General features: G+C 54.9%; 2 protein-coding genes across 13 annotated transcripts in view; both read left to right on the forward strand.

The window, feature by feature from the left end:
* Positions 1-6,969, forward strand: part of PPP1R7 (protein phosphatase 1 regulatory subunit 7) — a 31,710-nt gene extending 24,741 nt beyond the window's left edge. For all 5 annotated transcript variants that reach the window (XM_070620282.1, XM_070620288.1, XM_070620281.1 and 2 more), the window contains one exon: positions 6,658-6,969. In XM_070620282.1, coding sequence (XP_070476383.1) covers positions 6,658-6,834 — 177 coding nt within the window. In that variant the 3' untranslated portion in view covers positions 6,835-6,969. The remainder of the gene's footprint in view (positions 1-6,657) is intronic.
* Positions 6,970-11,938: 4,969 nt separating this feature from the next.
* ANO7 (anoctamin 7) overlaps positions 11,939-15,167 on the forward strand; it is a 34,951-nt gene continuing 31,722 nt past the window's right edge. For 4 of the 8 annotated variants that reach the window (XM_070620262.1, XM_070620256.1, XM_070620259.1 and 1 more), the window contains exons 1-2: positions 13,537-13,715; positions 15,007-15,118. In XM_070620262.1, the coding sequence (XP_070476363.1) occupies positions 13,678-13,715; positions 15,007-15,118 (150 nt within the window). In that variant the 5' untranslated portion in view covers positions 13,537-13,677. Of the gene's footprint in view, positions 12,158-13,404; positions 13,716-15,006; positions 15,119-15,167 lie in introns of those variants that run through there. The other 4 variants (XM_070620257.1, XM_070620263.1, XM_070620264.1 and 1 more) reach the window with 4 other exon arrangements.

Below are 15,167 nucleotides of genomic sequence, written 5' to 3' on the forward strand. Positions count from 1 at the left end.
TAAGATTGACACAGATGTTAGCTCAGCAACAATCTTCCTCAAGCAGAAGGAAGAAGATTGGCAACATATGTTAGCTCAGGGCCAATTTTGCTCACCAAAGAAGAAATGGTTTTTTTTGTTATGGAGTTTGGGGGAGAGTAAATGTAAATTTTTAATATAAATATCAGCCAAAAAACCATTGTAATGGGAAATACATACATCCTATGAAGTTTGAGTATTGAAAACCACAAAACAGTCTGCTGGGGAAACGTCAACCAGGGAGACATTCTGTAGCAGAATTCCAGTAGTTGATTCAGGCAAGGATCATCATTGGGTGCTGAAATCCTTGACTAGCTGGATGTTTGCGTGTGTGCCAAGTATCACCTCTTAGAGAATTTGCTAATTGCAAAGGGGAAGTATGCTCCCCAAAGTCATCAGGGGTCCCCAACTTATCCACATGATCAGACTTAATATCCCTAATAGTGGGACAGCCTGGTGCTCTGTGTCCCCCGAAGTGATCCATCTGTAAAACGTTCTTGCCAGAAATGTTTGATCTCGCTGTGCGTTGGACCTAACTTTAAGTTTACAGGAAATATAGGGGCTAGAAGAACAAGCTAAATGACACCACAAGGAAACAAGCAGATAAATCCAGAGTGAGGGGCAGTCCACAAGATGATTAACTGAATTTCATTTAACGGAAAAAATAATGTGAGAAGGAGGTGGGAAATGTTCCAGATTAGAAGAGACTAAAAATTGTATGTTCTGGGGAGATACTCTTCAAGAAAATGAGTGTCACTGGAAGGTCACAGCCCCAAACTGCGCTCCCGTACGTCCCAGCTGTGAAAACTTAGACAGAGATACATGAGGCCGTCTTTCCCTCAGTGAGTGTAACATCTCTGCCCCAGCCTAGAATGTCTGTGGAGACAACACAGTGAATGGTTTTGAGTTCCTTTTGGACAAATACAAAGATAAGAATCTCTAAAAGTTATCTGTATCAAAGACATCATTTACAGTGTACTATTGGTGGTGAGTAAAATTGTCAGATCCACGTTTACTAAATCCTGGAGAAAACATTGGAAATGCCGTGATGTGTAAGACGAGAAGCATACAGTGTGTGACAGATACAAATAAATCTGTATGTTGAAAAAGAAGAGGAGATGGGAGCTACACCATCTCCCAGCCAGAGCCGGAAGCCTGAGTAACCACCGGTGCTGTTATGAAAAGGTCTTTAAATAGACTATACTTCAGAAAAGTCCTTTTTCTTCTGAATAATGTAATATTGCTACCTTTATTAAATGGGTGCATTTTTTGTGTGTTTTAAGGTAAAAGTGTTTGAGGCATGTGCGTTATTTTAGTGATTCTCTACTCAGCAGGCTCGTTCTGTTAACAGACCGACTGTACTCGCAGCCACGTGGATAAAAGGCTCCTCCATAGTTCTGACTGTGGACACTTTGCGTTGGCCCTGTGAGCAGCTCCAGTTGTATAAGTGTAGTGCGATAGACTCACGCCTTGCAGAATAACACCTAGGAATCTGTCCTAAAAGAGCTGTTCTCTGTTGTCCCTTCCAGTGGAAACACGCACTCAGGCTGACGGCAGAGCGCCACCCTGAGTTTCAGGTCCCTCGTGACTAAGGCTCAGGAGCAGGCTTCAGTCCCTCCACAAGAGCTGAGCTCTAAGTTTTGGAAATCTAGATTTCCCAAACAGGTGGCACTCTAGGCCCACAAGAAATTCTGTGAAAATACGGTTCCTTAAACAGGTGAGTATGGGAAACCCTGTGTTGTCTATTCCTCTCTGGGGGATTCGTAATGCCCAGTAAGTTAGTAAAGACAGTCTGGCTGTGGCAGTGGAACTGGTACCAGACTGGCCCTCTTGCCATAAACAGATGCAAAGATACGAGACAGCCCTGTTTGGGCCGTGCGCAACAGGCAGCATAATCCTGCGGCCCCTGAGAGCAGGGCAGTCTGAAAGTGAGCCCACAATTGCCCTGCTCTCTGTCTAGGAACAGTTTCCCAGGCAGAACACGGCAGTTCTGTTGAGCTGAAGGAGCAGAGATCAAAGTTTATGGCAGCTGGAATCTTTAAGACAAGGCATTGGAGAGAGGGGGTAGCTGTGCAGAGAAGGGCCCCAGAAGGCCATGTAGGGATCCCCTTATGGTCCGTGGCTGAGGGCTGGGCAGTCTGGGCACAAGACCACCCCACTCAAGGTTCACCCAATAGCTATGCTGGGGGGAGAGCAGAGCCCAAGCAGAGATCTCAGCGACACCCTTGGCGATCGGCTAGACACCAAAAAGGCCCTGCCTTAGGGGTAGGGACTGCAGGTTCAGCTGTACCTACTCCAAACCCCCCCCAACACAGCCTAAAACCTAGCTCAGAAGATCTCCAGAGGATGTAGAGTTGTGGGTTGGTTCTCACCAACTGAGAGAGGCCTGGCCTCTCTGCAGACCTGCCCTGATGAGTGTGAGACAAAGCCCGCGCTGATTGAAGGTGATCAGCCATGGCTGAGTCGCCTGTTAGAACAGAAAGCCAGCTCCTGTTCGTTCCAAAATCACTAGATAGACAAATAGGAAAATGTGATCTGTATTCAAGAAAAAGAAATCATAAGAAATCAAGCCCTAGGTTCTTGGTCACAATGTATTCCTGTCCCTGGAGGCGTGTCACGGTCTTTGTTCCTCCTCACCACTTCCAGGCTGTTCTCCCCTCCTCCTGAAGCTCTCCCACCGCACAGCCACGGGTTTGTGCACTCATTCCACTCCCATGGCCATCACCGTCTTTCTTCCTTGAAGATATCAGTACTCCGCTCACTCCCTCCAACATGCTCCTGTCCTCAGTCTTGCTGAGTTCAGTATCCATGTGGATGCTCTTCCCAATGACCTGGTGTCTGGCTTCCTTGACCTTCTCACCTTTGAGGAAGTCACAGTTACTTTCTCCACCACACCTCAGACACCCACCCCCGACCTGATCCTAAGCCTTTTTATTACCAATACATGCAGCCCCTTCCAAACAGTTTCAAGCACCCCCCTCTCCAGCCACCAGTGTGGTCCCCTCAGCTAACCCCCTCCACCTCCTCCAGCAGTTTTCTGCCCCGGGACCTGGAGCATGACCCTGCCACTCACTCACTGTCTTGCCTTCTCGTGTGCTCACCCCTTCTTCCCTTGCTTAGATCCTGGGAGCACTGTTAGCATCACTCCCTTGTCCCACCCTCCCCTCTTAGACTCACCTGAAGAACTCCACGCAGTGACATGTAACGGAAAGAACACTGAAGGTGCTGGCTGGCCCACCCCAGTGTATTCACTTAAAGCTCGTGTGAGGCCGTAGCGCTGTCCCCAGAGTCCTCCTGCATTTTCATCTGAGCCCATCCACTCTTCTCCTCCGGGTTAGTTTCCTCCACCCTCAGCGGCTGTTTCCTCGCCCCCAACTGAATTCCTCACCCCCACCCCATGCTTACAGACTCGCCTCATCTGTGCCCTCCCATCTCCGTTCAAGGACATCCCCTCAGCAGTTGCCCCATCTCTCCCCACATCTCAGTCGCTGCCTTGCTACAAAATCATTTCCGTCAGCATGCTAGCACGCTGCCATGTCTGCCATCCTGGTGGCCCGCCCTCAGCCTCAACTCCCCGCCACCCCTGCCGCTGGCTCTGCTCTCCTTTACAGCCAGCTCCTCAGAAGACCCTCTAGCCTGCCTGCCCGTTTCCTCGCCTCCGCCCTCTTTCTTAGACACTCCCACCACGCTCTCTGCCGTCGCTCATGAGTGGCATGCAGCCATCAGCCACCGTCATTCTGACTGTCGGTGCCTCGGCCACCCCCGTCTCTCACCCCGGAAATCACTCCACCAGCAGACCTACGGCTGGATTTCATCCCTTGGCTTACTCTCCTTTCCGTAGATACATTTGATCACTCTTCTTCCTGAAATACTCTCCTCCTTTAGCTTCCAGATGTCACCCTCTTGCTCTGTCCACCCCTCACCTCCAGAGCCCCCTCCCCAAGCTCTCCTCCATTTAGCTCAGTCCCAGTAAACGCTGACTGCAGCCTTCCACTTCTTCAGGTCAAAAATCTTGGAATCTTCCCTTTTTTCTCCCTTCTCTTATCTATCACATCTGGTCCAACGTCTGTCCCTTACCTTTCAAATCTAGACAGAATCCAGTGTCTCCTCACCTCCGCTGCTGCCACCTTGACACAAGCTGCCATTGTCCCTCACCTGCACCGTCAGAATAGCTTCCTCGTCCTCAGCCTGCAGAGCACTCTCCACGTGAGAGAGCCGGCCTGTTAAAACAGAACCCTCCAAGGGCTCCCATCTCACGTAGAAGTCAAAGCCCAACAGTATCGCTCTCTGCCTCCTGCCCACCCTCTCCCACCCTGCCCACTGTCGTCACCACCCCGAACCATTTTATTTCCTGCTGAATTCCCAACACCTAGAACAGAGCCACAAACGTAGCAGGTCCTCAAGCATTCGTTCAGTGAATCAATGTAGAAGAAATCGCCGTTCCAGATGCTACACCACTGTGTGAGTGTTCCAGACCCAGCCACGAGGTAACGTCAGAGAATCACTCCTGGCTGACGTAATCTCAGCATCCACGCTGGGAGGCTCCTTCACAGAGACTTAACTCTGTGCTCACTCAACGCTTGACCCTCCATAGCATTTCCCAAGTGGCCATTGATGGGTTCCTTGAACGTGGAGTTCCTCCACTTCCTTTCCGTCCCACATGTGGACCGTTCCTGTCATAACTTCTCTGTACGTAGAGTTGGAATCTGTCACCCTGTTGCCTGTGCCCGTGGTGGGTTCACAGCACAAGTGGATCCTCTCCTTCGGGAGGAGCCTCCTGACCTTTCCACTCCTGTTTGCGTGTCAGCTCTGAGACCTGGCATCTCTTAAAGCATGATGTCTAGAACAAGAGTGGTTGGAGCTGGGGGTCAGACTGGCAGGCTGTGGAGCTGGCTGGGCACCCCCTTGTTAGTGATGCATAAGCTCACAGCAGCTTTCCAAGGCTTGCCCCTCATTTAAAATCCCTGTCATCCTAAGCTCCTCTGGGTAGTGCTGTGCTGAGCCAGCTCGCCCTGGCTCCCAGAGCCAACTGTGTGCCCCTCTTCCCAGCGCCGCTGTCTGTGACATCAAGTTGGTAGCGTGAAATCAGCCACGGCGGGGTATTTGCACCACAGAAGTGGCAGACACTAGAGACCAGGGCTTTTGCGTTTCTCTGGGAGCTGGTTGCTGACCATTCGCTGGCACGCTGCTGCCTGGAGTTGTAGTGCCGGTCCCGTGTGCCTGTCCTCTGCCCTCTGGCCTTCATCCTCTGCTCCGGCAGTTGAGTGCATCTTGCGTTCACAGAGGTGGTTCTCTTGTCTGTTTTCACTCGTCCCTCTGCCATATTCTTTGGAAACTAATAGAAACCAGGGTGGCTCCTCTCTCAGAGCCTCCCGCCCTGCCCACAGCAGAGGGACCACAAGCATCCACTAGACAGACAGGTGTGGACGTCGTATGCAGACGCTGTGATGGACACGCTGAACCCTGAGTCCCTTCGTGTCCTCATCCTGACAGTGGTGTGAGAACTGAGGGAATTCTTCCTGGCTGAGGTGGGTCCAGGATGGTGAGATTTCACCTGCTTTGAGCCTACAACTCAGACTCTGAGCCCCTCCTGAAGTTTTACATCCTGGGGACATTAGCCACAGTGGAGACATTTACACCACAGAAACCGGCAATGGGGCGTCCTAGCGGAACAAGCCATAGAGGCAACATACGGGAGAGCCGTGATTTTTAGGGGGAGTGGCCCCTGATCTGCTGACCATGTTACCGTCAGAGCGCACAGTCCGGCCCTGGGAACAGTTACTGAGAATTAGTTTGTAGGAACTCTTCCTGGGGCCACGCCCAGCCAACTCTGCTTTCCTCACCAAGGTTGCTTTTCAATAGGCAGACGCTCAGAGACTCAGGGCACACAGTTTATTCTGGCGAAGATTAGAGTCACGAACTGGACGTGACCTTAAACCTCAGGCCAGCCACTGCCATGTCTGCAGCTTGTCTGGCACCCAGTCACCTGGAGCCCTCCCACACGCTGCCGGCTCCCGGTGCAGCCTGCCCAGTGCCGTCCCCCAGCTCTAGAAGGCGCTGTCCAGGAGAGCTTTCTGGGACGGTGGACAGGGGCTGCCCTCAGACAGATGTGGCTGCTGAGCACTTGGAATGTGGCCAGTATGACCAAGGAAGTGAGTGTACCTCATTCCACTGTAGCAGATTTAGATTGGAACTGAAGCAGGCACAAGTGGCAGCGGTGGCTCCCACACTGGACAGTGCGGCCCTAGAAGTGTGGACGTGGGAGGGACCCTTGGGGACCACACGATAACATTGCCTGGAGATGAGGGCAGGGGGTTGTCATCAGCGTTGCTTCTGTTTTCTCTGCTGATTGAAATTTGGATTTGCCCCTATCGTGGTGACATGGCCAGGTCATGGGTGTAAACAGGTACATTCCCCTCAGGATGCCAATGAAAGATGGCCGGGATGTATGAGAGGCGATGGAAGGTTCCAGGGAAGGCTTCATACCAGTCACAGTTTTCTGAGTGGAGAAGACTGGAGAGCCTCTGTGGCCTCACCCAGATGTGGGCGGGGGCAGGCTCAGGCTGTTCTGTTCTAAAGCCTTTTCTAATGCGTGTGCATGTGTATGTGTATGTGTGTGTGTGTGTGTGTGTCCTCCAGATGAACGACAATCTCCTCGAGAGCTGGAGTGACCTCGACGAGCTGAAGGGAGCCAAGAACCTGGAGACGGTGTACCTGGAACGGAACCCCCTGCAGAAGGACCCCCAGTACAGGCGGAAGATCATGCTGGCCCTCCCCACCGTGCGGCAGATCGATGCCACCTTCGTCAGGTTCTGAATCCTCGCTCCTCACTGGTCCCTCTCTCCAACAGAACTGCCCGGCCATGGTTTTTTAATCCACCCGTTGCTCCTGAAATCATCACTATAGCAACAGTCACAAACCCAATGGCAATAAAAAGGCGCTGAGTGATAACTGCCATGTATGACGCCTGCTCGCCACCTTGGGATGCTGTTCCTCTCACCTCCTGCCACGCGGTGTTCCTAGTATCCATCAGCGGTCACGGTACCACACGTCACCATTTCTGGGTTTCCTCAGAGGGAGGTCACGGCCCCCACCTGAGAAGGGTGGCACAGTGGGCCTGAGAGCCTTAAAAGGCCTGTGCTCTGCCTGGGTGGGCAGTCAGGGGCCGTCCCAGCCAGCCCTCAAGGCCAAGAGCTTTTTAGTCTTTTAGACTAGTCAATGGCATTTTCTTTAAAAATTTTATGTATTAAAAAGCAGACAAATCAGTGGGTAAAGGATGACTCAGCTGTGTCCTGTGACCCTCAGAGCTCTCTTAAAGAGTGGTGGCCGTGCGCCAGGCCCCTGCTGAGTGCGGCCGGAGGTGCCCAACAGCCCTGCCAGCCCTTGGAGGCCGGCATTGCCCTCGTGGCCAGGAGGGGACGCTTCCCAGGCACACGGCTGCGTTGTGCCCGACAGAACAGAACCCCGAGTCTCTCTTCAGAGAGACTCTCCCCAGAGCGTACCTCTTGGCCACTTAGAATATCGCCTCCCATTCTGCCCGATCGTTGTGTTGGCTTGTTTCTTATAAAATTTACATCGACAGTCACCCAGGGTCTGAATTTAATGCTACAAGGACCTTATATCCTCTTGGCGTCTCAGGTTTTCCCTTCTGCAGAATGAGAACTGAATCGTGTGGTCCCCAAGGGTCCCTCCCACGTCCACACTTCTAGGGCCGCACTGTCCAGTGTGGGAGCCACCGCTGCCACTTGTGCCTGCTTCAGTTCCAATCTAAATCTGCTACAGTGGAATGGGGTACACTCACTTCCTTGGTCACACTGGCCACATTCCAAGTGCTCAGCAGCCACATCTGTCTGAGGGCAGCCCCTGTCCACCGTCCCAGAAAGCTCTCCTGGACAGCGCCTTCTAGAGCTGGGGGACGGCACTGGGCAGGCTGCACCGGGAGCCGGCAGCGTGTGGGAGGGCTCCGGGTGACTGGGTGCCAGACAAGCTGCAGACATGGCAGTGGCTGGCCTGAGGTTTAAGGTCACGTCCAGTTCGTGACTCTAATCTTCGCCAGAATAAACTGTGTGCCCTGAGTCTCTGAGCGTCTGCCTATTGAAAAGCAACCTTGGTGAGGAAAGCAGAGTTGGCTGGGCGTGGCCCCAGGAAGAGCCTCCGGAGCATGACCCTAGAGTTCTGCCCCCTGCTAGACACCCTCCGTGTCTGAGGACAAAAGAAAGACACTTAGATGCACAAGGATGCAGAATTTGGGTGCCTTTGCTGAAAAAATTATTCAGAGGAGTCCTCCACCAAACAAAAGATGAATCCAAATAAGGAAGTGAAGAAAGGGAAAGATACGATTTAGAAGCAGCAGCAGCAGGTGCTCAAACCAGCAGAATGTTGGTTTAAAAGAACACATTTGACGTGATCGTGGAGCTGTTTGCAAATGCGAAGGCAGGATTCTTGACAAGGTTCTGAATGTGCCCCTCCTAAAATAACTAGTGATCCGAACTGCGAGGTGCTTGTTCTTGCGGTCGGGGAGGGCAGAAGCAGAGGCAAGGACTGTGCAGATTTTCACCATGGTGCAGAAGAAAGGAAGCAACAGCTGATAAGTAAAGTGTGCGGGCAAATGTGAGCTTAGAGTCCCCACTAATAGAGCAGGAAAGTGTCATGACACACGCAGCCCACACATAGGAGAACACACCAGAAAGCTGCCAGCAGAGAGGACAGTGAGGAGAGAGGCTCAAGGAGCAGCAGAGGCGAAGCTCCGCGGGACCGTGTGCAGCCATCCACCCCCTGGGAATGGGGACAGGAAGGTGCCCAAGGTAGAGGGGAGACTCAGAATGGTCACAAATTGAAACCCAGCATCTATTTGGGGGTTTTTTTTTTTTTGTTTTTTTTTTTTTAAGGAAGATTGGCCCTGACCTAATATCTGCCACCAATCCTCCTCTTTTTTGCTGAGGAAGATTGGCCCTGAGCTAACATCTGTGCCCATCTTCGTCTACTTTGTATGTGGGCCGCCTGCCACAGCATGGCTTGACAAGCCGTGTGTAGGTCCACACCTGGGATCCAAACCGGCAAAGCCCGGGCCACCAAAGCAAAGCACCCAAACTTAACCACTGCGCCACCAGACCCATTCCCCCAGCGTCTGTTTTTTAACAGGCATTTTAAAAATGCTGAGGGGATGGGAAAAGCTATGCTAAATCCAGCACAATCCTAATCAAAATGCCATCTGATTTTTCGAGAAACTCATTAAGCTCTCAAATTTATGTGGAAGAAAAAAGATCCACATTGAACCTTGAAACTTTGAAAAGGTTCAGTCAACTCTGAGAAGGAGTCAAGAGAGGTGATATCCTGCAGATTCTGAAAGCTACAAACCCACAGTAAAGACACTGTGGAGGCCAGTCAGCCCTGGCAGACCCTTGGGCAGGGACTTGGTGGCTGGAAAGCTAGCCCATGGGTCGGGGAGGAGTGGACAGTCTCCTTGGTGGTGGTGGGCACAGTAGCACCCTGTGGAAAAGATAACCCCGGACCCTGCCTAACCAGATGTAGGGCAGCTCCAGAGGATGGAAAACCCAGTGAGGGGGCCGCCCCGTGGCCAAGTGGTTAAGTTCGCGTGCTCTGCTTTGGCTGCCCAGGGTTTCGCCGGTTCGGACCCTGGGCACTGTCATGGATCATCAGGCCATGCTGAGGCGGCATCTCACATAGCAGAGCCGGAAGGACCTACCTAGAACATACAACTATGTACCAGAGGGCTTTGGGGAGAAGGAGAAAGAAAACAAAAAAGAAGATTGGCAACAGATGTTAGCTCAGGTGCCAGTCTTTTAAAAAAAAACACCCCAGAGAGAAAGGTAAAATAGAAACTTGGGAGAAAAAATGTGGGAAAGTGTATTGTGAACAAGGAGTAGAGAAGACTGCTTCAAACCCAAAGGCACAGCAGTAAGACAGGATTTTGATGGTTTATAAAAGTTCCTGCAGAACAAAGAACACCGTGAACAGACAGAGCAGACTGAGACACAGGGTTTAAAACCAGCAAGGGCCTAACCCTGAGATGTGAGGAATTCCTGCCCATCAAAGGAAAGAAGGCAGGGACCCGGACGGTAACAGGCTGAGGGGGGAGCAGGCAGTTCAGAGCCCAGAGGGCCAGCCAGCCTGTAACATGAGGAGACGTCCCCAGTGTTGTCATCAGAGAAGTACAAACCAGGACAGGGAGCCGTCGCTGCACTGACCAAAAATTACACAACTAGAAACTAGCTCACAGTGTCGGGTGGGCAGCCTGGGGGAGGGCGTGGACTGGGGCAGCCAAAGCGCCCACATGGGGAGCTGTCCCCTCCTGTCCAGTAGTGTGGGCCCTCGGCACAGTGGTGGCTGAGTCTGGGAAGGCAGACCCCCACGTGCACCCTGAGCCTCAAAAAGAGCATGCAGCCCCACGCCCCTGAGCTGGGCCTTTGGCTGTGCTAACTACTACCCAACTGGAAACAGCCACTGTGCCCACCCCAGGAACCCAGCAGGCCACAGCTGCGGGAAGTGCATGTCCCTTAGAGAGGGACATGCTGGCCCTCCAGGATGTGTGCAAATAGGAGGGTTCTCAGCCAGGTCGGGGGGGAGGGTATGAAGCCAAGCCATCGGGCCAAAGAGGGCTGTGGGGAGCCACCCCACTCTGAGGCCGGAAACAACCCACAAGCAAAGACACAGCGTAGGAGGCTCATTCTGAGAGAGAAAGGGGAAGGGAGGCAGAGAAGAAAAGAAGCCAGCAGGGGTGGCCGTGTGGGCAATGAAATGAGGGGAGGAGCCTCAGCCCACAGCAGGTACTGGGCCCCTGGTCTGTGCCTTCCCTCCTTTAGGTCCTGGGGATGCGCCAGTGAGCAAACAGATTCTCAAAATCCCTGCCCTTGTGAACTTCAGGAACAGTGGGGTGTAGCTTCAGCCGTAAGAAGAATGACAGTTAGAAGGTGATCTGTGCTTTGGAAGAAAGCACAGCATTTTGGATGGGCTCGCTGAGGAGCCACCTAACGGCAGAGTGGGATGACCCCACAGAGGACGGGCACTAGGGTGGGGAGGAAGCCGAGCAGGGGCAGCGGCCACAGGCAGAGCCTCTGGGCAGGGGAGGCCTGCAAACCCCAACCTGCTGGTGGGGCCTTGGCGGGAGGAGCCTAGTGGTGGTCGGGGAGGGTCCTGGGTGGGCTGCAGAGGAGATAAGGGAGGCGAGGGAGGGACCCAGGGCTGCTGTGGGGAATCTGGGGCCGTCCTTGTATGGGAGGTACTGCTGTGCGGAGCTGCGGACCGCCATGGAGAGGGGTCCCCGAGAAGGAGTAGGCGGGGGGACAGGCATGCAGACACACTGGGCCTGGGGCCTAGGCTGGGGGAATGGAAGTGCCCTACAGGGCAAGAGGCAAGCAGAGAGGACGGGCGGGCGGTGAGCAGGCTCGGTGGTCACCTGGAGGAGGGTCCTCGCTCTGCAGAGAGAAGGTTTAGGGGAGAGGCAGAATCAGGGGAGGATCCTAGGAGGCAGGGAGAGCAGGGGAGGGGTCAGGAGAGAGGTCAGGGAGAATCCTGGGGGGCAAGGAAGAGTTCTAGGAGGCAGGAGTGAGTCTTGGGGGCAGGGGAGGGCCCTGGGGGGCAGAGGAAGAGCCTGAGTGCAGAGGAAGGGCCTGAGTGTAGAGGAGTGTCTAGGGGACAGGGGTGGTCCTAGAGGGCAAGGAGTATGTCAAGCAAGTAGGGTAACACAGTGGGACACAGGAAGACTGTGAACCATCCGTGGCGCACCCCTTAGGCCATGTGCAGGGCAGGTGACTGTCAGGACGACAGAGGAGTCACCCAGCTGGCAGTCACCACAGGCATCATTCACCCCAGTGATTTTGTTCAGACCAGCAATGTGCCCACCCCCAGGGATGAAGCACTTTGGTTCTAAACCAGTCCAATGGATCTGTTCCCTTTCCAGACTGCCTCATGGCCAGGGGTGGCCTGAGACTCAGGCTTAGCTGATGACACCTGCTTTCCTGACAAAAAGTACAGGCATAGCTGGCATAGTGTCTTGAATGTGGATTTGATGGCTGGACCTGCTGCAGCCATCCTGCAACCACAAGGCCAGGGCTTTGGCCCCAACTTCCTGGAGCAACTGAACGGACCAGGTTGCCACCATCTCCCCATTTCTTGTGAGGTGAGGAAGATCTTTTTTGTTAAGCCACAGTAGTTGGAGGCTTTTTTTTTTTCACTTTTACCAAATTTATTTCTAAATGTTACATAAATGGATATAAAAAGTTATAGTCAAATAAAGCTGGTGTAGCAGATCCTAGGCCTGGGCTCTTCGTAGCGCCTGGGACCCAACAAGGCACCTGTGCTGGTTGTAGCTTCCTTTTTTCCTCCCCTAATTTTTTAAAACTGCAAAAGTTATGCAACTTGAAAAAATTTCAAACCAAAAAACATTATATAAAGTAACAATTAGAAGCTAAACCCAGGGTGAGCACCCTTTTAGGTGTTGTGCGTGCGTCAGTCCCTCCACGGCCTGCAGCCTCCTGCCCTCTCCTCCTCCTGCCCTCTCCGCTCTTCTTGGGCAGGAAGCCCTGGGGCCCCTGAGAGTTGACCTCTTGCTGCCGTGGTCCTTCGCAGTGACTGACCAGAGCCAAGTGTGAGGTTGCCTCAGCCTGGGAAGACCAGGCCTCCCTCTCCAGAGGCCCAGGAGGATCAGGCAGAGGCGCCTTCTGCCAGCATTCCTCCCCTCCTCACCGGCCTCCCACTGCTTTCTGGGTCTCTGGAGCATTCTGCATCCAGTCCTTGCACAGGAACCCATCTTGAGGTCTGTGTGGGGAGAGCTTGGCCCCAGATAGAGACCTCTGCAGACGCCCTCAGGCCCAGGGTGTACCCACTGTGGCCGGGCTCTGCTGGGCAAGGGAGCCCTGCGCCCTCCCTGGGAGGGGCGTGGGGATCAGGGTGGCTCCAGCCAGGACCAGGGTCTGACTCAGGGGTTTCAACAGGCAGAAGAGGGCACCCAGGGGAACCGGGCCTTGGGTGAGTGGGCTCCTGGGAGAGAGGCCCCGACTGAGGAGGACAGGAGGGCTCGACCCCTCCTCTCTGCAGTGAGCAAGGCCCCACCCCCTTTCCCAGATGGGCCCTGAGGTGATGTGATATGCCTGAGGTCACACCCAGGAAGTGGCAGAGTTGGCTCTGCAACCTGGGTCCCCTAATGTCTCCAACCCAGCACACCACCAGGTGGGGATGACACCAGCCCACACCTGTGGCCACCCTTGCCCAGTTCCACCTCTCCTTAACCCTCCCCGGCAGCAGCCCCCACAGCTGATGTGGGCCCTGAAACCCCTAAGCAAATAAAAGGAGAGAGATAAGCCGTGTCATTTGCTGGGGGGACAGTGGCGTTTGCATGCGGAATGTGTGAAGGCTCTAGGAAAATGGGCTGCCTCTGTTTGCAGACTTGGAGCCCCACACCCCCTTTCCAAACAAAGGCAGATCCTGTTCCAGGAGCTGGGGAGACCTTGCCCTGGCCGGCCAGCAGTGCCAGGCGCTTCTCCTGCCTGCTTCCGGGCCCTTTGCTCAGGCAGGGAGAGGGCATGCAAGTGGCTGTCACTGCCTGGTCAGGGCGGTGAGGACAGGGTCCTCCCAGTTCTCTGCCCACGGGGCTGGCCTGGATTCAGCTGCCCAGACCAAGCTCGTGCTGGGAGGTTGGCCATGACCTCGGAAGCCTCTCCTGGAAGCCGCTGTGCCAGGTGGGAACCCTTTCTACGATGCGAGGGACACAGGGAGGAAGGTGGGGAGATGGACTCCAGGGAGGCTGGGCAAGCAGCCCTAACCCCTCGGGGCTCCAAATGCCCTGAACTGCGGATGGGAGCTCCAGGGTCCGCCCTGGTGCCCCAGAGGCCTGGCAGGGTGTCTGCTCCAGGGTCCGGGGCGACAAGAAGGGCCAGGTGCTCGGTGTGGCTTTGGGTAGGTCACCCCTAACCCTAGGGAACCTCAGTTTTCCCACCTGTCCAATGACCCCACCTCGGAGCAGGTCACTTCTGGGGCCTCTGTGTTGGGGCATCCCCTATTCCGCCCCTTCCTCAACAGAGCACTGCCTGCTCACCACGCAGGGGCTTCTGCCGCGTGGGGGGAGCTGCCGGCTGACTTAAACTCTCGAGGACTTTCCTCCAGGAACACCCATGACCCTGGACCAAGGACCATGTCGGGGTGCCATGACGTCATGAATCCTGGCTCTGGGGCATCTGGAGCCTGGCAGGGGGTCAGGAGGTGTGGGCTCACCTCTGCCTCTCTGGGCCTCAGCTTACCCTAACCAGATGAGCTGTCCCCTCTGACCTCTTGTGGCTCCTCCACCCTCATACCCTCCTGGCCACCATGGCCCTTGTGACATCCCCCAGGTCACTTTAGTTCTGCTGGGGCACACCACCAGCCCCGGCTCAAATCCCACTCTCTTTCGGGCCACAGGTCTCCTCTCGCTCTTTGCCCCACTTTGCCAACCCATCAACTGGAACAGTGGTGGTGTCTGTCCCCCCACAGAGGGGTCCAGAGGCCAGGTGGGAAAGACAGAGAGTCAGTGTGGCCAGGCCAGCCCCCGCAACAGGCGTAGGGCCCCCAGGAGGAGCCAGGGCCCCGTCTCTCTCTGGCAAAGGGCGTTATCTGTCCCCCTGCAGGCGAGCAGGAGGGAGAGGGGGTCTACATTCCAAGCCCACCCCCCAGGCCTCCTCAGGCCCCACCACCCCACGCAGGGCTGAATGGGAGGTAGACACTCACTGGACAGGCGGACAGACGGACATCTGCTGGGCCAGGCCTCCCAGATGCTCCCTCCCTCACCGCTGGTCTCCTGCTGGAGCCGGAGGGCCGGTCTGGGTGATCTTCACGTGCCCCCAGATTGGACGGCTTGGCCTGGCGCTGCCCACCGCTCCAAGCCTGTGTCCTCCCCTGTGACATGGGCTTCCTGCGGGCTGTGTGGTGGCATGGGGACTGGGTCTCATGTGCCCCCTCTCTACCCCCGATCCCCACCCTGGTGCTGGTGGGACACAGGAGCGGAATGCTGCGGAGGCGCACCCAGGAGGAGGACAGTGCCGCCCTGATCGACATGGCCCCCGGGGCAGGGAAGGGCGACTCCTACGGGAGCACAGCCAACACCCTAGAGGTAACTCTCCCTACTGTCCTCCGGCCCTAGGGACAGGAGGCCCGGTGAG

This window comes from Equus przewalskii, chromosome 5 (genome assembly GCF_037783145.1).
Source record: "Equus przewalskii isolate Varuska chromosome 5, EquPr2, whole genome shotgun sequence".
Lineage (NCBI taxonomy): Eukaryota > Metazoa > Chordata > Mammalia > Perissodactyla > Equidae > Equus > Equus przewalskii.